This window comes from Passer domesticus, chromosome 12, assembly GCF_036417665.1.
Source record: "Passer domesticus isolate bPasDom1 chromosome 12, bPasDom1.hap1, whole genome shotgun sequence".
Classification (NCBI taxonomy): domain Eukaryota; kingdom Metazoa; phylum Chordata; class Aves; order Passeriformes; family Passeridae; genus Passer; species Passer domesticus.
The window spans coordinates 14165138-14192894 of NC_087485.1; the positions used below are offsets into that span (position 1 = coordinate 14165138).

At 40.2% G+C, this 27757-nt stretch overlaps 1 protein-coding gene across 2 annotated transcripts in view; it reads left to right on the forward strand.

The window, feature by feature from the left end:
- The first annotated feature begins 768 nt into the window (after positions 1–768).
- The window catches only part of URI1 (URI1 prefoldin like chaperone), a 40766-nt gene continuing 13777 nt past the window's right edge, over positions 769–27757 (forward strand). The window contains exons 1-4 of one of the 2 annotated variants that reach the window (XM_064386597.1): positions 769–1083; positions 12165–12199; positions 16177–16255; positions 18529–18664. In XM_064386597.1, coding sequence (XP_064242667.1) covers positions 1009–1083; positions 12165–12199; positions 16177–16255; positions 18529–18664 — 325 coding nt within the window. In that variant the 5' untranslated portion in view covers positions 769–1008. Of the gene's footprint in view, positions 1084–10695; positions 10729–12164; positions 12200–16176; positions 16256–18528; positions 18665–27757 lie in introns of those variants that run through there. The other variant, XM_064386598.1, reaches the window with a different exon arrangement.

Sequence of the window (27757 nt, forward strand, 5' to 3'; positions counted from 1 at the left end):
CAGGTTGGATGGGGCTTGGAGCAACCTGGTCTAGCAGAAGCTGTGATTGCACATAGCAGAGGGGATGTGGGGATTTGGATTCGAGATGTAACAAAGTTTTTTCACTGTTTGGGTGTCAGGCATCAGAGTGGGCTGCCCAGGGATGTGACGGTGACCATCCCTGGAGGTGTTTAAGAGGTGTCTGGCACAAGTGCTGGGCAATGTGGTTCAGGAGTTACAGGGGTAGCGCTGAGCAGATGGCTGGACACGATGATCTTGAAAATCTCGTCTAACCGTGATGATTCTTTTCTCTGTTTAAAGTCCTTTCTATGATTCTGGGATTGCTCAGCTCCAGCCGCCCTGCCAGTGCACACACACACACTCCAGAGCCGGCATCCCGAGGGCACTGCCGGTGACAGCACCTCGCAGCTACAAAGGACACACCGCTCCGTCTCTGCGTGGATCCGGGATTAGTGCAGGCCCGTCTGAGCGCCCTGCAGCCGCTGCTCGCTTTCTGACGCCAGGCCTCGGCGCCCGGGGCCTGCGCTCCCGAGCCCCGGGGCGGCCCGGGCTGCCCGGCAGCCCCGCGGGTGCCGGAGCCGGGCGCGGGGGCCGGGCCGGCCGGGCAGGGGGTGTGGAGCGCCCGCCTCTCGCGGCTCGCAGCCGGGTGCCTCCCGCGGGCCGCGGGCGCGTACCCAGAGTGCAGCAGGCGGGCGGGCGGCGGCGCGGCCGGACCCAGCGCCGGCACCCACGGCCGGCTCTCCGCGGCGCGGCGGGAGCCGGGCCCAGGCGGCGGCGGCGCGGCCCAGAATGCGACACTGAGATGCTTCTTCCCCCGGCAGCGGCGGCTCCCCGGGCCCAGGCGGCGGCGGCCCCCGCGTGGATGCGGCTCTGGAGCCGGCGCTTCGCCCTGCACAAACATTTCTATAGGACTCATTCGCCCTGCTGAGGAGATCGGCCCCGACCGGCCGCTTTCCCTCCCCTCCCTTTCCCCGCTCCCCCGGAGACCGCCGGCGCGGCCCGGCCCGCATGGAGGCCCCCGGCGGCGGCGCCTCGCCGCTGAGCGCCGCGCTGGTGGGGCGGCTCCGCCGGGAGCACGAGAAGGTAAAGAGGGCACCGGGGCCGGGCCGGGCCGGGCCGGGGGGCGCGGGGGGCACGGGCCGGGCCCGGGCGGGGGAGGGCACGTGGCCGCGTGACGTCACGGGCGGCGGGCCGGGACACCCGGAGACCCCCGGAGACCCCCGGGCCGGGGACCCAACTCCCGGGACACAGCACCCGGGATGCAGCCCCCTGTGTTACAGCCCCCCGGGACACAGCACCCGGGACACCGCGGGGAGCGAGGTCGGGAGGCGGCAGGAGGGAAGGCCCTGCCCGTGCCCCGCCGCTGCCCCAGCCTGCCGCGGTTAGCGGCGCCCATGAAGGCGTGTTTGTGTGCTCCGCACGCCGCTCCGGGATTTTTCCGGCCTCCGGGACAGTCACGCCTTCAAAAGTGCCCAGCCGTGTCCGTGACCTGCGTCACGCCGGGGGCCGGCGTGCTCCTGGGCCAGCCTGAGGAGACCGTGTGCCAGAACCTAGTTGTTCATAACTTGCCTTTGGAGTCATTGGTTATATTTGAAATGGGTTTCAAAGAACCGATTTTTTCCACAGTTCAGAGCTGGTTCCACCTGAGGCCATAGCACAAAACTCAGGATACTTTTCCGTGTAGATTACACTCGTGATCGAACTCAAGTGGGCCCTGAAAACCTAAGGAGGGCGATTTGGGGCTGTAGATTCCAACCTCGCAGTGAGCTCTGTGTGGGTGCAGGAGTCCCTGGAAATAACTGGTGGTCATGTGCAGGGTGTTGTTGACACAAATACTGTCTGCAGACCTTTCGCTTTTTCTGCTCATGTGATTAAAATCTTTCTAAGCAGATGGTAAGATGCATATTAGAGTTTCTCAGTTATAATGGAAGATTTTATCTCCAGCCCGTATTTTGTCACATGCTGATTTAGTTGAGAAAAAGTGAGTAACACCTATGGGGTATAAAAATGTGCCTTGTGTGGAATATTGTGTGCACAAATGTATCTACTTTTGAATACCCATTAGATCATTGCTAAAATACCTGTGTAGCCAACTGACCATTGGTGTGGATGAACAGTGAGAGGAGCCGCTGGAATCCTCTGCAGCATCTGCCCTGCACGGATTGGAACCCATCATGCCAATAACTGCTGATAGGAGCTCGCCTCTTGGGCTCCTTCTGTTAATTTTCAGGGTGGTGGAATCTGGTGAAGAATAATTTCCCTGGTACATTAGTGTCAGGCCTAATGTGTAAGCACACGTCTGCCATAGCCACAGAGAATTATTCCCAGTTCATGGTAAGACCCCTCTGTAAGCAAGTTTAAGACTCTTCTTAAACAGATCTGCTCCAGTGGAAAAGAGGCCCAGGAGACCATTAATTAAGCCTCTGTTAGGCTGATGTACCAAAGTTATATTTTATCATAGGGAAACTTTACATAATTTCTGCAAATTGGCTGAAAAAAATGGAACACTTCAGCTTCAATATGAAATTATACTAAAGAACTACATATCTTGGTTACAATGGAGTGTCGTGATGAAGACATAGTAGACTTTCCCTCTATGCAATGAATATATATAATTGGATTACAACGGTATTTTCAGTTACAAAAATATTGTATTTTAAGATGGAGGAGGTCTTTTCATTTCAGCTGGCTCCTCTCAGAGATCTGTATTTTTCCCACAGAATCACTGAAGTTGAAGGCTCCCGTTTTGTCTCAGCACAAAGATGAAGGAGAATTAGTTACCCAGTACTTCAGTAAACTAGTAATTGTAGTGTCAGGATCATGGAAAATAGTAAAGTTACTTAGCCAGAACAGTATCTCTATATACTGGCAGGCAGATACATTTCTTTTAATTACTGGGATGTTGTGCTGTCCCAGTGACGCTTGATTAAGTACAAGGAAGCCTATTTATTCCCATTAATTTGAGGGCAACCTTTAGTGAAATTGTGGAATACAGCAGTACCTATTTGCAGCATTAAAGATAATATTTGATTTGTGGTTGGTTATTTTAACACCCAGGCCATTGTACAGCCCTGGTTCAGCTGTGGGTTTGAGCTTTTAAGTGCTAAAGAGCTGCCCTGGAGAAATTGTGAACTGAGGCTTCCTTCCTGCTTAAAAATACTGAAAGAAAAGGATGTCCATGAATTTCTGTCTTTAATCGATGGAGGCTGCAACTTCTAGGTTTAGGACCCCTGGTGAAAAGTAATTTTAATTCGTGTTTAGGAGTGCTTGCCTGTTGGACAGATTTCATCTTGTTAATTTGTGGTGATAGTAAGACCAAACTGTTAAAAGCAATTTTCACTGCTCCTACTAAAGGCACTTTGTATAAAAACATGACTTAGAATGTGTATCTTGGGGATAAATTATAGAAGAATATCTAGTAATTTTCATGATAAAGACCATCATTGGAAGCACAATGCCTGCGTAAAGTTTTGAATATTTCTGTAAGAAGAGTATAATGTATGTGTCATGGATTACTTGTAAAAGCAATATATGTTAGCTGAAAATACTGCAGTAAATCTATTGCAAGTTAGTAGAGGAATTATAAAATGAATATTTAAATAGGAGCTTTCTCATGCTATAGGGCCTGCTTTTAAACATAATATTTGATATACATTTATTCCTGCAATCAAGTGGGTTGGGATTACTGACTGATGGGAAGTTGACAAGTCAGATGTGTATGATTTGGAAAGACTTGTGTAGACAGTGAATTTACAGTGGGATGATACGTTCTATAGTTCCTGAGCAATGCAATGACAATACGTGTAATGGGAGACATTACAGAGCCAATTAGACCCAAGAGACATTTGCAGAGTGCAGACACAGGCATGGAGAATCTAAAGGATTCCAGTATTAGATGGCAATATGATTTTTTTTTTTTTGGTATTGCACTGACAAACACACTTTTTTATTTTCCTTGTAGAAAAATTAGGACAAGGAAGTGGCTGTCCTGTCACTCACCATGACAGCAGAGCACAATTAGATTGAGTGCAGCTCTTACTGTAACTCGTTGGCCATTGTACATTGTGACATATTCTTAATTTTTATGAATTTAAATGGTAGAGCTGTATAATATTTAATTTCCAAATGATTTTCAAGATCCTGGGTATTTAAAAGTTCTTTGACAGTTAAAAAACTTGTAGGTGGGTTATGGAGAAACAAGTCACAGAATCCTAAACTTACACTTTTAAAATTGTTTCCTCTTCTACATGATTTACTCCTAGGGCTGACTGCTTCTGTTTGTCTTTTCCAAGTAATATCTGTGCTATAAAATCAGCAGCTTGGCAGTTTTAGAGCTGTTCCTGCAGTCTGAAAAGGAGCAGTGAAGCAGAGTAGGGTCTTGTTCACTTGATGCTGCTGCAGGAGCCACTGGAGATCTGGCAGTGCTTGCCTGCGGACTCACAGATGAGACTCAGATGTGCTTTCCAGTGCAGTGTCTGCCATGGTTTGCACTTTTCTAACCTGTGTCCAAGTTCACACAATCCAGAGAATGCGTGGGTGTGAGCCACCAGTGCAGCAGGACTTCATCTTGCACAATAACTGTTGGAGAAAAGTGTCTAAAGCTTGGTTTGATGTGCTCCTTTTAAAAAGAGCCTATGTGAAGCTTTATTTGCCCTATTCCATTTTAAAAGGTACCTGGACAATTTACCTTTTTGGTAATTGTGATCACATACACTCCATCCTGTCCACTGGTTCCAGTAATGTTTTTCAGGTGCTGCATTCAAGTAATTCAGTCATGATCTGGAAGCTTTTTATGGAATACTTATTGTTCTTCCAGTGTTAATTGATCATCACTTTTACTTTTTTAGTCAATATTTGTCCATGTTCTTATTAGTATGAGTTAAATACCCACAAGTTTATATAGTGCCAAGAGCTGTGAAATAAATTAACAGATCTTCAGTAGGTTTTTTAATGGTAATTGGAGGAGACTTGACAAAAGAGTTTAAAGAGCATTGCCTTTATTCTGGAGAGGGCAAGCCTGTGTGTTTTCAACCTCATTGGCGACTAAAATGTGTGGATGAGATTAGATGCACAAAATTGAGGTGTTACTGAATTGTGGTGCTCTTACAGCTGTCTGCAGAGGCTGTGAGTAGATGCAGTGACCAGGGTTACCATTTGGGAATGATCTTCAGTATCTTTGCACATTTCTATTCCATAGGTTCAGCTCATAACCTGTCTTGTCAGGTCTGTTTGGATGCTCCTTGTCTCAAGTACTTCTTTCATCCTTTGAGGTTGTGAAATAATACTTTGTTTTAGTCTGAGCCTCCAGTGTTGCAGGTGGATTTGCATCAGAGCTTACCTCTTGATGCCCTCAAGAGCAGCAGCTGAGGCTTTGTGTTTGTGTGGTTGCATTGGGACACTGCTGCACTGTGCAGGTGCTGCTTTTGTAGCTCCTCTTGTCTGTTAGCACAGGCTGCAGCATGGGAGCCAGTCTCAGACCCTTGCTCAAATGATCTTGTGAATTGTCCAGCTTAGCACAGGCTGCAGCATGGGAGCCAGTCTCAGACCCTTGCTCAAATGATCTTGTGAATTGTCCAGCTGACTTAAATTTGAACAACTTGTTAATCTTTTTGTGTGTACTTCTTTCAGTTCTTCAGCAGTTTTAAGGTGGGCCATTTGTGACAATGCTTAGTGAACTGGGCTGGGATCCAGCTTAAAACCAAACTTTATTGTTGACCTTTTTGCCCTTTTTTTTTTTCCCCCCCTCTTTCCTGGACTATTTTTCATCCACTGTGGATCCCTGATGTGGTTACAAATGGCTGTCAGCAGATCGTGTCAGCTTTGGGAGGATGAGACATGGAGCTGAGGAGCAGGAGCCAGGGAGGGATGATGCTGAGTTTACTCAGGACTGTGGCTGAAAGCTGAACCACAGCCTGCAGCTATGTCTGTGAGGCAGGTGTCACAGCTCATGGCAATTCTAAGCCAGTTAAGCTTAGGTTTTGCTAGCAGCATAGTTTTTTGCACCATAAACTCCATTGAAGCTTGCAAAACCTGCTTGAGATGTTGGGCTGCTTAGATCATAGGAGTTCAGTGCCTGTGCTGGTCTGCTGCTCTCTGGGTCCCTGGGCGGGCCTGGCTATGGTGTAGCCACACAAATGTGTCTACCTGACCTCAGCTGAAATACTAAGTTTTGAGTTCTTACCTCTGTCTCAAGATGAAGTTACAGGACATGCACACTGGCTTGCTGCCAGTGAAGGATGAGATCTTACTCTGTGTTCCTTGCTTGCCCCACTTAAGTTGGTTTGGAGTTGTGGAGCTCACTCAGCAGAAGACATCCTGTTGCCTGTGGTGTTCTTTGTTGTGTAGAATTTTTGAGCTCTCCAAAATAATTTTGGTCAGAACTTAGTATTTATTTATTGATAAATAACAGTTATGTACTGCTTTTTCTGCAAAACTGCAAGACCCACAGGTATGTACACAATTAATAGAAAAATAGTAGATCTTCACCTGTTCTCTTGTAAAGAAAAGTAAAAGTCGTAGCTGTATTTCTCAGTAAGATTTTTTCCTTCAGGAAAAAATGTTTGCCATGATTCAGATCTCTTTTTCTTTTTTCCTGCAGTATTCTTCCCAAACACATTTCTTCAGAAGGCAAAAGTTTCAACCCAAAGGGTGTTTCATGTTAATAATTTGTTGGAATGTAGCATTTTTGAGTAATATGATTTAATAAATGAATATGAGAACTCAGAAGTGCTTTCTTCCTTTTGCATTAGATCATACAGTGTGCCAACAGACTGAAGAATTTTTAATAGTTTTATTTCATTTTTTGATTGAAAATGGGGCTCTAGGAAAAACAATTGTACAAATGTTAATTCTGTCTTTCTCCATCAGTGATTGCTGTGTTCTAGGCAAGTACTGTGTAGTTTCCTAGAGGAAAAAATGAAAATTCATTTTAAATGTTTATTTTTTTCTGTGGCTTGTTACATCCTTGTTACCAAGAGATGATTAAATATTTGACCACCCATTAGTGTTCTGTAATGTAAAGTGGTATGTGAACTGGTAATTTCATGGATGAAATTTTAGTGTTTGGGGGTACAAGAGGGAAATCTCATGCATGAGTTGCATGGCAGAGAGGGTTTTGAAACTGCAAACATTTCCAGATGGAGGCAGTTCCTGTGCATGTATGAACCAGAGTAAATACTTGAATGTGAAATATTTAACATTTAGAGCTATGTAGAGCTGGAGTCACCTGAAGGAAGTCAGTAATGCAAATGATGTTGGATTTATCATGAGCCTTGCAAACATGGATCTGCATTTCAGAAAACCAGCATACACTGGTGGAAGGTTCTGAACAACAGGATCTAGGTTGAAACAGAGATATTTTTACAATCCCAAATGGCAGGGACAGTCTCCTGAAGGCAAGTCATTGGGTTTACACTTTATTAGACCCTTACTTTAATTACCACCTCATTACTTGCTTTGCTTCCACAAAAAGTATTCCATACTGTCATTTTTCCCTAAGTAACTGGAAATGTGATTGAAAGGGATGTTTAAAGTGAGACTAATTCAAGATTAAATAGTCACAAATTATATTATTGCTACATGTAAACAAATTACTTGCATATCTGATTTTATTCAGATTACTTTTCAAGTGGTAAATAATGCTTTATCACTTATATAGTGCTCTTACATCTTTAGAGTGCTTTTCTCACATTAATTAATCATCATTAAACACTCTGAGGTGGGTAGGTTAATACTATTATCCCCATTTTGCAGATGAAGAAATGTAGACTGAGAGGTTGTGATTTGCTCAAGGCCATATAGAAGAGACAGAATCAGAGCTGGGATTAGATCTGTGTCCCTAGCTTCTAATTTCAGAAGACCAGCCAGATTGTGAGTCAGAGTTTTGAAGCAAAGTGCTCAAGTGTGCGTGTAGAAGCAGCAGACATTTACTTGGCCTCTTAGGTGCTTAACTTGCAACTTGTTTAAAGGGAAGCTTTGCTTTTGTGCCATGCTTCACATTTCCACCTTCATACTTGGAAGTGTGGAAATGGCCTCTCATTCATTTGGGACCTCTTCCTAATCTGATGCAACATTTTTATTTTCATCATTTTCATTGAATTTAACTTCCATCTTGGAAACTTAAAAGTTTCTTCTTCTCTAGACTTAAACATAACTGCACAACTCACATAGAGCAGGTTCAGCATGGGTGCCCCAAACTGCCTGCAGGTGATTCTGTTACTTAGAATTTTTCACAAGCTGAGACATAAATAAGGTTCTGACTTGGCAGCTTGTCTTACTGCTGTTCAGAAGGGATGAGAGAGAATTGCCCTCTGTGTGCTAAACCCAGCACCTTTGTAGGCAATGCCCAGGTGCTCAGTAGGGAGAAACATTCACTTGCATGCCCCCCACCATGGAGAAGTACCTGAATAAAACAATGTAGTCTGGGAATAGAGAGGAGAAGTGTCACCACTTAGTTAATCAGAAGCACCAGAGACAATTATATTTAGCTGTTAGTAATGGGAGCACCTGCAGAAGTAACAGATCAGGAAAAATAAGATTCAGGAAGGAAGTGCCCTTGTACAGGAGGGTGAAAACCTGCTGGGGTGATGTGGGATAGGTCAGAGACCTATGGCACATACAGGTAAGGATCTGCCTTGTGCTACAGCATCCTGCTCACCTGTGCTCACTGCCAGGGAAATGTGGGAAGTGACTGTAGAGCCTGGCTGCTGAGCTAGGAGCTCTGGCTTCCCTTCCCAGCCCTGAGCACAGTCAGTGGTTGTAACTCAGCCAGCAGAATCAGAGCACTGCTTTTTCAAAGTGCTGCTTGCTTGAATTCATGGAGGAGATTTTGAACTCTTTGAACGCAAGGTGATGGAGAAAGTAGCATATAAATAGATAGGAAGGGAGAATGTGTTGCAGAGGGAAGGAGTTCTCTGTCTTTGGTCAGCTGGATGACAGGAGTTGCCTGGGAGTGATTTGGGGTCATTAGCCTGCAATCTGCCCTGGGATCACACTGGTGAGGTGGAACTGGGAACAACTGGGACGTGATCACAGGTCTGAAGCTGATCCTCTTGCTCTGCTTGTGACGCCTACAAACGAGGGATTCCCTAAAAGCAGCAGCACAGGCATCCCTAGAAATAGCTCAGGCACGTAGCAGTGAGAGCAGAGCAAGCACATAATCTGCTGGGAGGGTTTGGGTTTAATCCAGCAGGAATTTGTGCAGGCATGGCCTCTCCCCTGTCCTGAGGAGCTTGTGGAGCTCGCAGATGTGGTTCTGGTGGGTCAGGGGCTGGAGAAGCACTGCATTTTAACAACTTGCTGTTGGTGGAAAGGAAGGAAACAAGACATTTGCCTATTTATTTTCTTTTAAGACTATGGAATATGTTTTCTGACAGTGGATCCTGTTTTAATAACCAGACCCATGATTAGGTAATGTTAAGTCTGCTGCAAGAGTAGTTTAATAAATATTTTAGTATGCAGATAAGCCACTGATAACCATGTGCATTCACAAACTCATACATTTTTATGCCTAAAAGGGGAGAATTCAGAGTTTGTTGATACCACTTCACTATGATGCCTTAAAAGTAAGGCATACTTGGTGGCACTAGCTGTCCAGGTAAATGGAACTCAAGTGAATAAACAAGCAGGTCATTTGTTTTATTTACCCTAAAAGGGTTTTTCATTCTTTAATTGTAACTCTGGATATAAATTATGTGTGGAAGATAGGCTAATGATTTTCCTGTGTTTGATTAAAGGCAAAGAATCAAAGATTTGTTTATATATTTATCTATTTGTTTCTTTGCTTTGATAAGATCAGTTGTTATCCAAACAGTGGGACTGACCTAATAAAGGTCATATGCATAATTGATCTCCATCTGTTTTTCAATATTTATTCTCTCTATTCTTTAATAGACTTCAGTTCCAGAAGTGCAGCCTGCAACATTTTTAAGGTGGTATATTTTAGCACTTGTGTAAAAGGTCTCATTTTATGTAGGCACTGAAATGAAAAGGTTTGTTGTTGGTTCCACCCTTTGGTATCCCTTCAAGAGAGATTATATCAAAGAAGAAGAATTAAATTAAAATTGATTGCTGTTATTGATTTCTCTCTTTTTTTTTAAGGGGGATAAAGGGTGATGGATAGAGCATATGCCCCTATGCTGTTTTGCTGATGGACTGTTTCTTAAAAACATAAAAAGCATATGTGCCCAATTTACATATTTACTAATTAAAAAAGCTTCCTGGAAACATTAAGTAGACTATCTTCTGCAACCTTTAACATTGTGGCTAATGGATATAGCCTGAAAATTTTCATAGAAGGTCCTCTAAATAATGTAAATGATTATGAATATGTAACTAGTTAATATGCAGCTACGAAAGGATTATCATGTAGAGGTTAATGAACATGCTGCTCTTAGGGTTTGCAGGGCTTTTCTTTTTGTGCTTTCAGCTCACTTCATGCATGGAAAGTCATGTATTGGGAATGGAAATCTTCCTGTCTTTTCCATCTTCATCTGTAATGGGGCAATTAAATTGAAACTTTCTTAAAGGATTTCATAAACATTTTTGTATGCTAAATTGTGTTGTGTACTTCACAATCACTGCCAAATGTGAAAGGATGAAGGATGTGGATAGAATAGGCTTGGACTCCTCGACTTGTTAGCGAGGGGCTCCAGTGTGCCTTAGCTTTGCTACCAGACAGTTTATGTTTCCTGCAGAAACTTCACACTTAAAATGAGCTTCATATTAATGGTATGAATAGATTTCTGGCTTGATGTTCTGTACAACTCTGTGTATTTACTCTCAAGCTTAAAAATAGTTGCCTTGCACATTAAGGAAGATATTTTGTTAGGCATTTGATTTGTAGGAGTTTAAAGCAAATGATAAATTTAAACTTGGCTTATGTGGGATGAGCTACCTGGCTGACTTTCCTGATGGATTATGAAATAACGTAACCACAAATGTAAAGCTGATCCTTTTCATTTAAGAACTTTGCTCTGTTTAAATAATTATTAGCTCACAAAGTAGTCTCATTTTTTTTACTTCTCCATGAGTAGGAAGTGCAGGGTCTGAGATCTGTTGTGCAAAAGCTGCACATATGCTAACTGAAAAAAAAAAAGTCTTTCATTCTGTTGTTTGGAAAAAAAAAAAAAGAATTATCTGCTCCAGTGATTTCAGTGGTACTTGAATGTATGTTATTGTTTTCTCTGCAAATTTTCTCATTAATTGCTTTTGAATGTTAGCATTATTTTGGCTATAGGAAAAACGAAATTTGTAAAAAAAAATCTAGAAAATGCTTATATTGAGAAGCTGTCTAGACATATTTAACTGCCTCATGGCTTCATTGCATTTCATATAATTGAATGAAATTGTTTGTGTTGTATTTTTGGTAACTATTATTCAGAGATCAGAATATGTTTTGAAAGACAAAATCTCCATGTAATTGTGGCAGAGAAGGTCACAGGTTTCAGCATCCTGCCTGTTTGCTATATATAGTCTAAAAAATTGCAGTTAAAAAAGATGAAAGTATTTAATTTTAACAATGTGATTTATTTTGTAAATGCTTTTGTATCTCTTGGGAAAGCCTGTGGCATAAGGAAGTAAATGAAATACCTTTTTTGACACTCAGAAAGAAGAGAAACCAGCAGCCCATCCTGGTGTCAAATATCCATGTATTTACACAGCAAAAAGTTAATTTGGGCTTTCTCAAGTTAAAGTGGCCAGTGGAGACATTTTTTGATGTACTGATAGAGGAAAAATGTTTTTGGTGTTGTGGGATTCATTTGTTTTGCTTTTTAATGACTGAGTATGGGAGTTACATTGATGTCTTGTTATAATTTATGTTGTTTTCTTATTCTGCAAACATGTAACACTGAAATCAGCAGATTGCACAAACAGCTACTTATCTCAGATCGTGTGTCACGTAATAGTTATGGAGCAGGTATTGTACCAAAATAAGAAGTGAAAAGCTGTAATTTTTTTCTGTGGTTATCACTCTGCATTAGCCCGTGATAAAGTGTGTGCTGCTTAAGAACGACCATTCACACGCCTTTGCCCTGACAAATAAAAATGTGGATAGAGGCAGCACCAAATCTGTAAAGCTCCTGTTCTGGTTTCTGATGCACTGACATTGCAGCTGTGTGCTTAGCTTTGTTTTTTTCACGAGTAGTTATCTGTTTTGATGACAGGTGGTCACTGGCTGCCAAGAAAAAATCCAGCACTGGTAAGTAAAAAAGTCTACATGTCTAAAATACTGATGAGTAACCTAGTTATGTTTTAGTAAAGTATTGCTGTTTATTCTGATGGGAGTCAAATCCTGCTAGCATGTTTTGGGGATTATGGTTAGTGATAGCTCAGAATTGTTCCAATGCACTCTCCTTAAAATATATTTATTTCTCACTGATACAATTAAATTACAAATACAGTGAGCCTCAGTGTTTATACTTCTGCCTTAAAAACCTATCTCATCTGTCATTTTTACCCAAGTAACCTTGTTGGATGAATGCTTAATCTGCCTGAATGGTGAAAAGGTGCTCCCAGGGTAGAATTATTGTTAGTTTCTGAGTATGGAGCAAGGAGGGAAATTCCACTTGCTCCCCTCTATGTGCTGAAACAAGGTGGAAAGTAATGTTTCACTGATACCTCCCCCCAGTAAAGTACATGCTAAAGCTTCATTTTTAATACTTACAATAAACGGTTTGTTATATTAAAAAAAATGATCTCTGGGCATTTTTTTTCTCTGTTGGCAATCTATGGTTAATAGAAAACATACCTAGTAAATAATAGTTTTGTATGGCATCTGAGGAAAATGTACATTTAATGGTGAATGAAATCTTATATTATGAGTTACTGTGAGATATAACAGTTGATCTTACAGATATCAAATTACAATATATCCATGCTGTGTTTACCATGATTTTACTGAGAGAACAACAGGAGCTGTCTTGATTATTGTCTGCAGGGTTATTGCAAAATCACAGCAACTGCCCCTTTAGTGGTGAGATTAAACCTTTGGTTATACACCATCAAGCATATAATATTTTAAATTTATTTTAAGAGGCTTTTTCTTCATGCCTGAAAGATCTCCAAGCAAATAATTTATATTTAGTGTGTATCAAATGTTTTTACTTTAAATGCACATAGGCTGCAAGCGCTGGATAAGAGGAAAAAAATCAAGGCAATCTATACACATCATCATATTAAATTCTGCCTATTGGCTCGCAAAAATAATCTAAAACTAATATGTTTCATTTATGCTTAAAATTCAGAGGCTGCTTTAATTTTCAATAAGGGAAATATTGAAGTCCCTACTGGTGCTGCTGTGGTGAAGGCAGGCAGAATATCTCCAGCTCATGACTTTCTCAGGAGCTTTGCAGGGTCTGTGCCTGCTGGCTCCCATGTGAAATTCTGCATGTGCATTCTTCCACTCAGAGACAGGGCTTTTCAGAAATAAACTATTTGGCAGAAAGCTGCAAAATTTGAACAGATTTTTGAGCGTTTGGAAAATTGTGACCATTATTTTCCTTTTTATAATGGCTGAGGTTTGTGGAGTGGCCTGGGAGTGTTGGCTATGGAAGGAGGAGTTGCTCCTGTGTTTGCTTTTATGTAAACTCTTCAATGACCCCATGAACTTAGGGGTTTTGGCCACAGAACCTCTAATGAAAAAAATAACTTACTGATTTTTTTTAATATAGAAAAGAAGCTTGTATAGCATCCATACAATATTTATTAAATTTTTTTAAAATTTACTACTCTTTCTTAGATCATGATTGTGCAAGAGCTGAGTGCTCTTGTTTCAGCTGAATAATGTGTTCATATAAGACCTTTTAAGTAGTCAGTGACACAGAAGGATGTGAAATAGAATTGGGTGAATAACAATAAGGTCTTAAAATGCTCAGCTTCAGTATATTTCCATTAAATTATTTTCTTGTCCATTTTTCAGTGCACTTTTTGAAGTATATTTCTAAAGCCATAAATCCAATAATGGGTTGGGTATGGGATTAGTAGCTAGACATGCATTTCCCTTCTAGGGACATGCTCAGAGCTGGTGTCCCAGTATTCTTCCTCCCTGTTCCCTTTGGTTCTTCATTGCCTGTTGTGGCTGACTGTAGCACTGGCCCACCCCAGTGCTTGAGAAAGCATCAGCTGTACATGAAGAGAGAGATTCCTTCCTTAAGGAATGCTGTTTGAGGCCAATTATTTAAAATGATCAGTTTAAATTTTCTTTATCTGCATGACCCCATTTGAGGATGTGACCCCACTTTTAGAGATTGCCATGGTGAAGGTTTGCTCAGCAAAGGGCAGCTGTCCCAGTACAAAAATCAGGATGCTTTGCTTCTAAAGTAGCACAGATACTGTAGCAAGTGATTTCTCCTGAACCCTGATCAGATTATTCAGTAACACACAGCAGTCAGACCTTAGTGTCTTCTTTTCAGGTTGATGAAGAAATGTTGAGTGACTTTCAGCTATGAAATGATGGAAATGTTTAATCCTGCTGTGTATGGGGGATTTTCATGCCAGGCTCTTCCCATGGAGTCCTGTCCCGCATTTGAGACATGTGCCAGGCCTTGTTTTTCAGTGGCTGCTTGGAGTCCATTTCTCAAATCCAGATCTCTGGGGGCGAAGGCTGGGTTCTGTAAATAGCATTAAGTAATTGATTGTTATTGTTGACACCAAGTTTTCATTATATTCCTTCCTCCCCCAAAACATCTCAGTACATTTTGCTAAGATTCATGAGTTTGTCCTTCTTCTTTGAAGGAAGTGAATTATGTTTTCACTCTTATGTGGGCAATGGACAGAAAGGCCTGCCTAAAATGTCTGGGAGAAATGTGCTGTCAGAGCAAAGCAGCAGCAGGCATCTTTTGTAATTCAGTTCTGTGGAATATGGTTTTAATGTCCAAGTGGCATAAAAACCTAAATTCTTTTTCTCAGGATAAGTTCAACAACTTAAAATAGGTATAAAGTAGGGTGGTTACACCTGAGTTCAACTGTGAAGCAAATGAGTCAAATATAAGAGTATGAGATAATTTTTCAAAATGAATGCTGAAAAAGATTTCACTCTGCTTATGAATCTAAGAAAATCAATGGTAATATTTTGAGAGTTGTGTTATCAACTATGACATTCATTTTTCAGCACATTTATAGATTGCTTTCCTGAATCATCCTCAGAAAAACTGTAATTTGCATCTTGGGTCAGCGTTGTTAAGTGTGCTGCTCTGTGCTTTCAGTTGCCTTTTATTGCAGAATTTACTACCATATATATGTTTATTGTTTTGAAGTACAAGTAAACAATATCATCAAACCTGACATTTATATGCCAGCTACTTCATGGAGGAGCTGATTTCTGACCATCTTTAGAATGGCAGGCATCTATTAAAAGACTTTTTCCAGACAAATTTAAGTATTTAAGAATGCCTTTACAAAAAAAGGCTTTTTTTTAGAGGGACTGCAGTTGCTTGTTTTGCACACAGTAAAATCCCTGCAGCCACTGAACCACTGTTTCTTGTAAAGTCCTATGAAAAGCCAGGTGTCTGCCATGGGAATGAATTCCTTGTCCCAGTTCACCAAACCATTTCTCTCCTGGGTAGCAATACGTAGCATGAGCCTTATTTACAATTTAGATAAGTATCAGAAGGGATGCTTGAAGATGTGACAGACTCCTGGTGGTTGAGCCATCTTTCAGGAGCGTTGACTCTTGATAGGAATACAAAGTTCATGGGAAAATCAGAATTAATTAAAATTTTGCTCATTTATGTCAGTTCAAACCAAGGTCAATATATGAGCTCTGTATTACAAATGAGTATTTGAAGAATTTGCCTCTTACAAAGCATAAACTGTATTTTCAGTTCTTTTTCTAAATATTGATGGTGTTATAACTTGGGCTTCAACATGGAGTGAGATACTCCAAATTGTATTGAAAGAACTGCTTCTTTGCACCATGAAAAATTCTAATTCTGAGCAAGACACGCACAATCTAAAATAATCATTTACCTATCTTAATACACATTATTAGAAAATAATCTAGCTATTATGTTTGTCATTGCATGTCTCTTAGAAATGAGTTATTAATCTGTCAGCTGTATGTGTTAGAGTAAAACAGTTAATTTTTCTGTATTTTTGGTGTGTTTTTGATTTACTAGCAGAAAACCATTAACTCTTTACTTTAGCTGTGAAATTGAACCAACTTGAATTTGTCAACAGGAAGAAGGTGGAGAGTGATTATGAGGCTCTTCAGGAGCGACTCCAGACATTGCCTGACAAGTTGTCCTACGATGTCATGGTATGTACCTGGCAGAGGTCACACAGGAAAATGGGCTAAAACTGTCAAAACCTGGGCTGCCTGCACTGGGGGTGAGGTGTTAGTCAGGTTTGCCAGTAGTAATGTTACATTTATTATGATAATAGTTAAACCTTTGCTTTTGTTTCTTTCTCTTTTCTTTGAAATCCATTATAAATTACAGTGTTACTGACAACTGAAAGCTGATGACATAAATGCTTAACACAAAACCTGACATGTTTGATATGTAAATCTATTGTATAGAAAACGATAATTATGACTGAATTATGGTACTTAGTCGTTTCCTGAGAAGCAAGTGGCTGTAGTATTTCCTGATTCATGGAAATAAACCCTAGAACATTGATTTTTACATAAAAAGGTGCTGCTAATTTTCGTTCCACCAATCTTCCCATTGACATAGCGATCTTTTCTGGTGCTCTGAATCTTCCCTAACAACTGCACAGCTAGCTCCCTGTGTAAAATTTGCCCTGTTGGCTTGCACTCACTAAAATTTTAAACAAATTGGCTTCTCTTTCTCTTTTTTCCTCTTCCTTTCTCAGGTTCAACTCAAGATACATCCTTGAAGGCAGGGCAGTTGTACTGCACATACCTGAGTGGCTGATTTCAGCACTCAGTGCCTGACTGCTGCCTTCCTTGGCAGCCTGGCTTAGATACAGACTTGGGTTTTTAGTAAGACAGTGTTGGAGTACACTTCACCATGTGGGAAAAGGGAGGGTTTCCCTTTGCTGTGCTGGTGATACAGCTCTGGATTTTGTGTGTAGTCCATTTCTCATGTGCGTATGTGTGGCCACGTGATGTAAAACATAAAGATTGTGTTGTTTCAAAGCATAAACTCTCCTATTTTTAAAGACAGCTAGATAGTGCTTATTCTTAGTTGAAGCAACAATGTTAACTCACATCTGTTACTTTAAATATATAGAAACAGTTCCTATCCTGTTAGCCAAATATTTTCATATGCTTTTAATTTTGCTTAATTTTGCTTTCATCATTTTGGGGGAAGAGTGAACAGGCAACTCATGCTGTCTGCTACTTTAAAACCAAGTCAGGGAGGGCACACATGTAGGAAAAGCTCATTCTGCATGGTCTTAGTGTCAGGGTCCTGCCTGCTGGAGAGCTGTTTCCAGCACTGGGACCCTCCTGGATATGGAAGAGGGGGAAGATTGCTTTCCAGGGAAACAGATCCACTAGGCCCAGTGCTCTGCTTCAGCACAAACAGTGAGAAAGCAAGTGGCTGTTCTGAGGAGAAAGGAGTAAAATAGAGGGAGCTGATACAAATAATCTGAGATAGATCTCTTTTTACCCCAAAAAGAGAGAGACTTGATGTGGATGTGTGCTTTATGCCACCTCCATTTTAGATCAATTTGATTTTGGTTTCTGAATTTCTTCACGATTGAAGCCCACAGGCAGCCAGGCAGGTGGCAGTGGGCTGGGGGTCAGAGTGCCAGGGCAGGGGTGGCCAAGGCTCCTCCTCACCCAGAGGACTTGCCCAAGCACTGCCTGTAAAATTTGGGTAGTAGAAGATGTCTTAAATCATAAAACCAGTGTCCTGGATGTTGCAATGTATTTTAAAACAGAGGATTCACATTTTAGAAAGCAGATGTGAAGTTCTGAAATGTGATTTCCTGCCTGAAATGTCCTGCTTTTATCTCTTGTGCCTGGAGAGCAGTTAGAGAGTGAGAGCTGCTTGTGGAGCATCCCTGGAAGGTTGAGGTTTGCAGCGTGGTGAATGACCCAGCAGAGTGAGATTAAACACTGTCTGTGGTCCTGCAGGGAGCCCCAGTGTTTCACACTGGAGTTTATGGGTACTTACTATTAGCAAGACAGATTCTGAGAAGACCAGCTCATCTTTGAGTTGATCATACCTATTTAAATATTTTTAAAAATTTTAGCAAAGCTAATCTGGCTTTTACTAGGAAATGAACGTAGTCTGCATATAACTCAAATAATTTGTATTATCAAGGTTTGTATGTTCAGATGAAGTGAATTTATTTTGGTTTGCAAGTAAGCATTCAACTGTACTATAGTTCTGTGTCACAAAACAAATTGTCTGGTGAAATTCAAGTTTTCAGATTTTCTAAGTACAGTATAAATTCAAATGGATCTGAAAATTTGAATATTTATGATGGGCTATTCACTAAAGAGCTGCTGTAGAATTTTTATTTTTCTAAAATCTGTGTTTTGCTTTTTAAAGGAACTTAAGACATGTGTGACTGCCAGAGGTTTATTTTCATTAGTGATGTCTGTGTCTTTGACAGGTTCCTTTTGGTCCTCTTGCCTTCATGCCAGGAAGGCTTGTCCGCACCAATGAGATCACTGTTCTGCTGGGGGACAACTGGTTTTCCAAATGCTCAGCAAAGCAGGCCATTGAGCTGGTTGAGCACAGAAAAAAACGTATGTATGTTTCTGAACATAATTTAGTAGGTGAAATTATCTACCTTGTATTAATATATAAAATTAGTGGTATCTACGCTGTTCTTTTTTTTCTTTTTGTGAGCTCACAAACAGAAGTTCCATTCAGGTGTAATATTAGCTTAGCACTTCATCTTTCATCCTTGCTTGAGACATGATTGGATATGTCTAATTAGGAAAAGAAACCTAACTAAAAACCCCCTTTCACTTTTTTTAATGTAAAAAATGATATATTCTCTTCCAGAAAGAGGAGAAGTGGACACTGCCTTGTGCTTTTGCTCTTAGTTACCTTATTCCCTATATTTTGTTCCCTTTTTCTGTTTCTTATTTCTTTGCTGCCTTGTCCTGTGTTCTGGTTGTTGTTGGTTTCTTTTTTTTTTTTGGCCATGTAGTTTTCAATTTTTTTCCCTCTCTCTGCACATACTTTGCTCCTGCTTGTTGGTTTTTATACTTGCTGCTCAGCTGCATTTCTACCTCCTTCCCTTGATGTTCCTGTGGTGTGGAGGGATCTCCTGGATCTCCCCAGATCCAGTGCAGTTGATCACCACCAAATTCAGTTACATAGAAACCCACCACAATGGCAGATAGGCAATTCCTGGGTTGGTTTCCAGCTCTTTGTAGCTGCTGTTGAGATCTTGGCTTTGAAGAGCCAGGACCAGAGCAAGAGCTATGCATGGTGCACTTTGGAACTTGTTTATGGTTGATAGAAGGAGAACCTAAAATATTTGATGTAAATATCAAGGAAAAAAAGCACAACAAAATGGAAAATAAATTGGTGCCTGTTAGCCTTTGTTAGCTTCAGACAAGCATTTGAGCTGATTTTTTTCATTCTGGTTTACCTGTAACCTGTCCCATTCCTCAGTGGGTGCTCACTGCAGCTTTGCTCTGTGTGTCTTACAACTACCACAACTATTTTCACTGGATTTTTGTTTGACTGCACCTATCCATGTTGCTGCCTGCAGCAGAATACCTTAGAGGTTTCCCATCTGAATAAGCTTTTTTTTCCAATTCTGTGCAGGCAGTATTAATGTAGAAAGAGTTGAGGATTTTTTAATAAGAATCCATTTTCTGTATTACTTTAAAATACTCCTTTATGAAGAGCATTGCCAAAAGTATGTAATTTGTATTTTACCTATTATCTTAATCTGGTTCTCCTGACACAGCTTTGCAATTTTCTTTCTTAGTGAACTGAATCTACATTATTTATTGTGACTCTTGTGAGATCTCGGGTCCAGATCTTTTTCTTTGATCATCTGATATTTTTTCAGTGCTGCAGAATACTTTTGTCACCGTTACATTCAGTGAAATCGTTTGACCTTTGCATAGTAGGTGTTTGAACATTAAGTAGTCTGCTGGGAGACACACAATAAATGCTGGATTCTTTTCTTTATGATCTTTTAAATTGCATTTAAAATATGAACTCAGAAATACTAATTTCTTTCAAAGCAAAATAGTCATTGATGCTGGATATAAACCCTCCATTCAGCTGATAGTTCACTTCAGCTGTGTGATGGCTGCCAGTGGGAGGCTCCAAAACACTGGTATTAACTAAAAACTTTTTTTTTAAGGACTGTTCTCAGTTTTAGATGGTAAAAAACATATTAGTACATATGATTCTGAAAAAGGGTTACTTCTTTCCTAGATACACTTGTCCCTTAAAAAATACAACTGACTTAAACTCTTTAAACCATTTTCATGCTAAATGAATGCAACTTAGAGAATATTAGAGATTTTATTAGTTTGTTCTAAGGAAGAAAGCTACACATATGTAAGACCTGTAGGCCATTGCTATGTAATATGAATTGGCTGCTTGTGGCACAAATTTGCAGGACTGATGTTTGGAAAGTGTTAGTTTAAAGTCTCTTTGGTGTGTTTATTGCACTGCAGGTACTGTCCCAGGTGTGACTGCTGCTTTCAGTGGCCTTTTGGGAGCATAGTTCACAGGGTGCTGTGCATTGGGCATTATCATCACACTGACACAATGGGATTTGATTTTTGTACATAATCTTTTTGTTTTGGACATGAATTCCAAGAGTAGGTCACACACACTGGAAAAAGAGGGCAGGCTACTGCAGGGGATTACACTGCCAGCAGTCCCCAGCGTCCTGCGTGCCAGGCAAGGTCCTAACAGGGCAAAGCTTTTTTAAGCATGTGTTTAAGGCCAGTGTGTACTTAAAGGCTTTGATATATAGGAATTGGGGGCTGAACAGAGCAAAGAGAGGCTCGTGCTAAAATAAACCTGCCTGTATTTGTTGATGGCTTGTTTCTTCAGTGACCTATATTTTTTTATCCAATATTACTCTGTTTAATTTAGATGGGTGTTTTTTAGCTGGTCAGATCTGTTCAGATAACTGAAACAAACTTAATTAGTACAGCCCTAGTAATTCAGTGCTTTAGCAGGAGTTAGGACTGTAAGGAAATAAACACAGGACATTTTCATTGCACATTGTCTCTCGTGTCTTGCTCTGCTGAATGGTGAGGAGTGGGAAAGCATCTGTTCAGGGTTCAGGCTGTCGAGGGGGACTGTCTGTCAGGTAGAAAGGGGTAAGAGATTCCTAGAACAGTTCTGGATGTTCTCCCTTGCTAGTTCTGGGAGTTTTCCTTCTAGCCTTTGGCTCACGTGTGGGTCTGTGTTGGAGAGCTCTGGTCACCAGGGCTGTCCCTGCTGGCTTGGAGCACCCCAGTGCCTTACAGGTAATTGAATCAAAGCTCACAGGACATTTTCTTTACAGTTTGACTCCTCCTGTGTATGTTGAGTGCATACAAGAATGGAGGATGTGAATTTGCATGCTTAAGCAGCAGTAGTGCCAGATAAATCAAACAATATCACTGAGGATAAAGCCATGGAAGTTAGGAGTAGCAATAAGAGTGTACTATATATAAGAGCTTTAAATATTACTTAGTACTAATTAGGTCATCCTTTTTGTCTTAGTAGTTTTGTTAAATTTGCTTTTTAAAAGAGAATGAGTGAAAAAATGTTTGCTTCTGTGGAATAGAGAAATGCCCAGCCACAGTAGATTAATTTCTTGGTTAAAATTTATTTAATTGAAAGGAATAATTGAAGGGTGACTGTACTGAATTTTAAATGCACTTTAGCTGACATAGCTGTAAAAAGTCCTATTTTGGGGATACATTTCTGTTTGCTTAGCTTTTGATTTGGATGCAAATTGTTCAGCACTGTGATTGGTTGAAATGTATTTGGTAAAATTTGGGACAGTCACTCATGTCAAATGTTACTTTTTCATCAAATATTGATCGTGTCTCCTTGAATAATGTTTGAGTTGCAGTAGGTCTTTAATTTGCTGTGCATTTTTGTGACATTCTGGGTATTTAGTTAGTTCCATAATAGTTAATAAATAGATTGAAGTTTATAGAATTGCCAAGTATATTTTTAATTGTTTTAAATTCACTGCAGTTCGTTAAACCAGGTAATACAGATAATGGGAAACACTTCACACATGTGTTTGTGTGTAAAAATGTGAAGAAATAGTGAAGTAGATTAAAGGATATGCACACCAAATTCCATTAAAATAAAAGAAATTAGCTTTTTAAGTATGTCACAGTTTAGCACAACAATAATGCAATTGTACTTTTTTTCTCCTACAATTATCTTGCTTAAGGTACTTCATAATATTTCTGTTCTCCTCAAGGCAAGACTGTATTGTCTCAGAATTCAAAGAGGGAATAAAGATTCTTTTTGTGAATATGGGATTATATCTTTTACGTGTTTGTGATGATATAAATTACATTTCTTCTCTATATCAGTAATCGCATTAATTCTTTAAGATGGGAAATTTTTCATTACAATAGTCCCTGTGGTAGTTACTATAGAAAGAAATTAAATAGATTTTTCTTGTAAATATTTGTGGATATTGTGGATTAATTCATGCTAGGTATTCCAAGTGTCTAAACATTTTAAAAGGTGGGAAATTAAAGCATGCACACAGAACGAGGAGTGGTTTTATTGTGTTAAAAATTTATCAGATAAAAAAAAAAATCCCACTTAAAGGAGAATTGTTGAACTACTTAGCAATTGTGTCTTCAGTATATGTAAGAATACCCTTGCAGTGTCATGCTGCAAATGAATTCATGAAATGAAAATACTGATTACATTAACATACAGTATTGTGATAGTCCCCAATTGTAAATTGCAGTGTGTAACCCCTAATACAAATATTTGTGTCAATCAAAATTGACCGATAGCTCAGGATACAGGGTTTAAAAGATACCATTGTTTTAATGAGATGATCCGGGTGGATGAGGACCAGTTTGAATTTGTTCCTTATCAGCATTTCCAGAAAAAAAGGTTTTGTCTCCAAAACACGTGATAGGAAGGCTTTCCATTTCCCATCTGTGAATGAGTGAGGCCTTTAGAGGTTTTAATGTTTTATCCAAGGGTAAAAATATCTTCCCTGATATTCTAAATAATGTAACACTAACTCATCTACTCACAATTTTTGGGGTTGAGAACAAAAAGTGCAGGCAGTGCTGCAAAAAGATCCAGCTTTTGCTTTTTTGTGTTAAAAAAAATACATTTTTCTGCTCTTTTTCTGCACAGCAGAGAATTCTGTTCCACTGTGCTTTTAAACTTTTTTTTTTTTTACAATTTTTTGTGATTATCACTTCTTAGTTTGATAACCTCCCTCAGTTGCTTCCTTACCCTTGTTCAGTTAGGAGGTGATTCGATGCAGTGCTAAGTGCTCTAAATTTGCTCTGCAGTTCCCTGGAGGTGTTTGGCTTCTCACAGGACCACAGTCTGGGTATTTTAACCAGAACACACTGGAACAAAGTAAGGAGAATAGACTCCTTTCTCTAAGTTCCATACTGTGATTCAAATAAGCCCTTACCTTTTTTATGATTCTTACTGGGCAACAGAGGAGTTGTCTGAATGCCACCCTCCTTCATTTAGGAGGAATTTAAATGTATTCAGATAATTCTAGCAATTACATAGGTGTGTGAACCTAAAAGAGAAATGCATTGCATTTACTTAGTGTTCCTAAAGCCAAATTGCCTGTACAAATTTTTACAGAAGAAAATCCAAATGACTTTGGTTTTGGTACCAAGGGAACATAGAAAACAGAATGAAGATTGTCTTTAAAGGGTGAAAAGCTGCTGCACAAAGGGTTGGATTGCATTTTAAAGAACTGGTGCAATTGCTTTTATAAGGAATGAATTTACATGTCTTGTTGCAAGCAAAAAGAGAGCTTAAATCCATATTTACAAAAAGTCATCAGGATTCTCTTTTCACTCTTAAATCCATTTCTAGAAAAATGAACAGAAAAGAACAGAAGAACAGACAAGGTGTTTTGAAAAGCTTCTAGTAGATACTGCTTTCTTTTTTCTTACTTGTTTCAAGTAACCTGTGATAGTTTGCTGGAAAAGTATTGGCTACAAAAAATTCTGTTGCTGATTTAATATATATTTATTGAAAATACATTCAATAATCCTCAGGTGATTGATCTACTTATGCAGACCCTATAAAGTAAGAAAATAATGCACTTAAAATACTCATAACTTCCATGGTGAGAGTATGAACTACTGAGGTTCTGCCTTCAGGTTGTAACTCCTGGTCCTCTCACTGGAGGAACTGAGCCACTGTCAGTAACTGAGGTAGGTGGTTGTTCCCTGCCTGTATCAACACTCTGTGTATAAATAACTGTGTTTAAGATTGGTTATCTTCTACATGAGGAGCTGTGTTAGACACCAAGAAGATCTTTACTCTAAATCTCAGTTGCATACAGAATTCTTTGTTACACTTAATCTTAAAATTTCTGTGCTATCACCTATCCTCAGAGGAGATATTTCCTATGTTATATCCATGAGACTCTCCTGAAGACCAGGTACTTTAGGCTTCAGCTTTGTTTCAGTTTGTCCTGTTTCACAGAGTCTGACTTTTCAAAATAGATCAACCTGTTCTCACTATTCTTGTCTGTTCTTACTATTTAAATCCCAGTGTAACACACAGTTTCCAGAAGTAACTAAAATAATGTCTATGATTCCCCAAATCCTTATAGACAACACTCCAAGGACATTAATGTCAAACTCAGATAATTAAAATTTGTATCCAGCCAAGCTAATTAACCCATTAAAGCCAAAACGCATAGATGAGAATTTGTGTCAGTTTGGCATTAGTACGTTGTCATGTCGTGTAAAATCTGGCTTCGCTGGACTTCATTTCAACAATATGAAATGTGCTCCCCAATTATTTTTTTTCCTCTGCCAGTGTATTTGTAGCGAGCAGAGGGCTGCTTCTTAGAAATGACTAATGGTATAAGGAAATCCAGTCAAGCCCTTTCAGACTAGTAAAGGACCTGGGAAAAAATGATCTAAATGTAAAGAAATCTTGCTGCCTGTAAATATGAAATACCTTTTCCTTTTGGTGGTCCAGGAGAACAGTCCCAGAGGTCCTGGGAGGCTGTGGCACTGAACTATCTTTCCAAGTGGTTTAGCTGAGACATGTAAATAGGAACTACACGGGTTCACCTGAAAGCCATGTCAGACTTTGCTCAGATTATTGGATGTGACAAAGTTGGACAACAGCCTCTGGTTCAATCCGTCTTAAAAGGCTCTAAGAAGCTTAAACCACGGGGTAGTAAGAGGAGGAGACTGTGGAACCTCTCTTACTCTACCAGTATTTTTATGGGGGTCTCAATTAATAAAAACCCCTGTAGTTTGTAGTGACTTGTTCCTCTCTAGTTGCTGTATGTTTCAAAATTCACTGAATTCTGTTGGAAGCTTTTAGAGTGTGCTGTGGCAAGTTCAAAACACGAGACCTGAGCTTGCTCTGCAGTTAGGTGCGTGACCCTTTTTCCAGGGGACCCCCTCTTTGCTGAGGAGCCTGACCAAGGGAAGGTCTCTGCTTTGGCCAGGCAGGAAGGAGCCCTGGTTTTCCTGTGGCAGGGGAGGTGTGAGCAGCCCAGCAGACTGGCTGGGGACACGGGGCCGGAGCGTCACGGTAATCCCAGCTGTCCGCTGCCGCGCTGTGTGGCCTGGGGCAAATCACTTAAACTGTCTGTTTCTTCATCTGTGAAATAGGAGAGAGTTATACTCACCTCCCTCGCAGGGCACTGGGCAGATTAGTTAATGCTTGTACAGCATTTTAAAATAAAATACTGCGCAACTGCTCGGTGTCCTCGCCTAACGGAGCAAGCCAGCGTGCACCCGTCAGGAAGCAGCATCACAGCCTGGTGCTCCAGCAGCAGCATAACCTAGATGGCTGCTGAGCAGTATTTAGATGTGCAGGCAAAGTGTGAGACACTTGTGGTGGTAAAGAAACAGCTGAGCATCACATTTACAATGTATGTAAGATGAAAACCACAGGAAAATTGGTCCGACAATGTATATGCTTATGTATACTGAGAATACGTTCAAGAGCTGAAGACATGCATGGGAGCATTTGGTAGAAAAACTACCACTACCTCTCTTTTATTTGGTTTTTGGAGCATGCGTTAGGCACCAAAAAAGCTGTGGATGTTGTTGATGTGAATTAACTGATAGTAAAGGCTGCTCTGTCTGATGGAGGATGAAGGAGTCGTGTAAGGGGAGCAGGACCCTGACTGCACATGGAAGGAGCTGTGTCCTCTGCTGGGTCTGTGCTGGCACTGCTCCAGGCATCACATACTTTTTTGGTAGTAGTATTTCATCCAGGAGGCAATGCAAATCCATGGCTTTTTTTCAGAGAAGAATCTTAAGCTATTTCTTAGAAACAGCCTGAGGAATGGAGAATGACTGCACATTTGACACATAGCTCTTTAACACATAGGTTTAAAGGCTAATGCTTTTGAAATGCCCTAAAAGTCTGAGCTTTGTCTTAGTGTTCCTTGTGGGAAGGATGGACTTTGCTTGAGTAGCCTTTTCCAAAATGCATAAATTTCTTTCTAAACTATTTACTGCAAATAATACATTTTTTAAGCAATTGTATTTAGACAGTGTGAAATATCAACAGGGAAAAAAGCATACAATACTGAATATTATAAAACTGTGAGAGTAATCTCACACACTTGGTGGTAGTTGTGTTTTGCCTTGACTGTTTCATGCATAATTCCCTCTCCTGTGTGTGTGGAGGGAGGAGGGATAAGAACCTGTTTGTAGAAGTGAGTCAATAAGTAGGTTTAATTTTTAAGTACAAGTACAAACTCATTTTGTCTGATTAGATGCATTTTGTAATAATTTTGTGGTTATTATTATATTCTCACACATCCTTATCTGAAAGGCCTATCATTATAAGAAATGCAGTCTCTGAAACATTTACAACTGTATACATTGCCAGAAAACTGTATGGGGAGGAGCAGCTGTGTGTGTACTTAAAACTTTCTAGGATTAACCCCAAGACCAGCAAGATACTTAATTAAATACTAAAATTAACAGGCAAAAAGCGAGTTAAGAGTAAAAATATGTAGAAATACTCTGAAAGTGTTTTAAGCTGGAATATTTTGTGGTTGTCTTCTTCTGTAGAATGGGAAGAGCAAGGTGCTCTGCTATACTTGTATACTGTGAAAATAAATAATTAGGGTGTATGAGGTATTTCATGTGCTCCAGCACTGGTGTTCGTGTGAGTATCATTAGTGGAGAGAAGCTTTGCTGAGGCAGGAGCTAGCTTAAAAAAGTTTCTTTGAGTGTGACTTTGATGACCCTGTGTTAGAGATGATCTCTTTGCCTCCTTCGTACTATTGTATGAGACATCTTCTTCTGTATTGCTTTAATGATTCCAGAAAGGAATTTTAAAATAGAAAATCAGCTTACTTCTTCACAAAGGCTTTTAGCTCCTTCAGGGTATATAGGACCAGTAGGTGCAAGGTCTTAGAGATCCTCAGTTGAAACTAATTTATGGAGTAAGTCTTCCCTCCTGAAAATTTGCATTTGTATTAGTTTTGAGTTGAACAAAGAGTGCAAGTCTATTAATATTATTAGTATAAGGCTTTAATTGTGCCCTCTTTCCCCCAGTTCTTAAGTCTTAGCAAAGCTGTGTTTCCTTTTCAGGCGGTTATGACCTTCTTTTTTTGCAAATTAGTTTATTTTTTATGATAACTTTAAGGTAAAAGTGAAACTTAAGTTTTTAATATTTTATAAATTGCT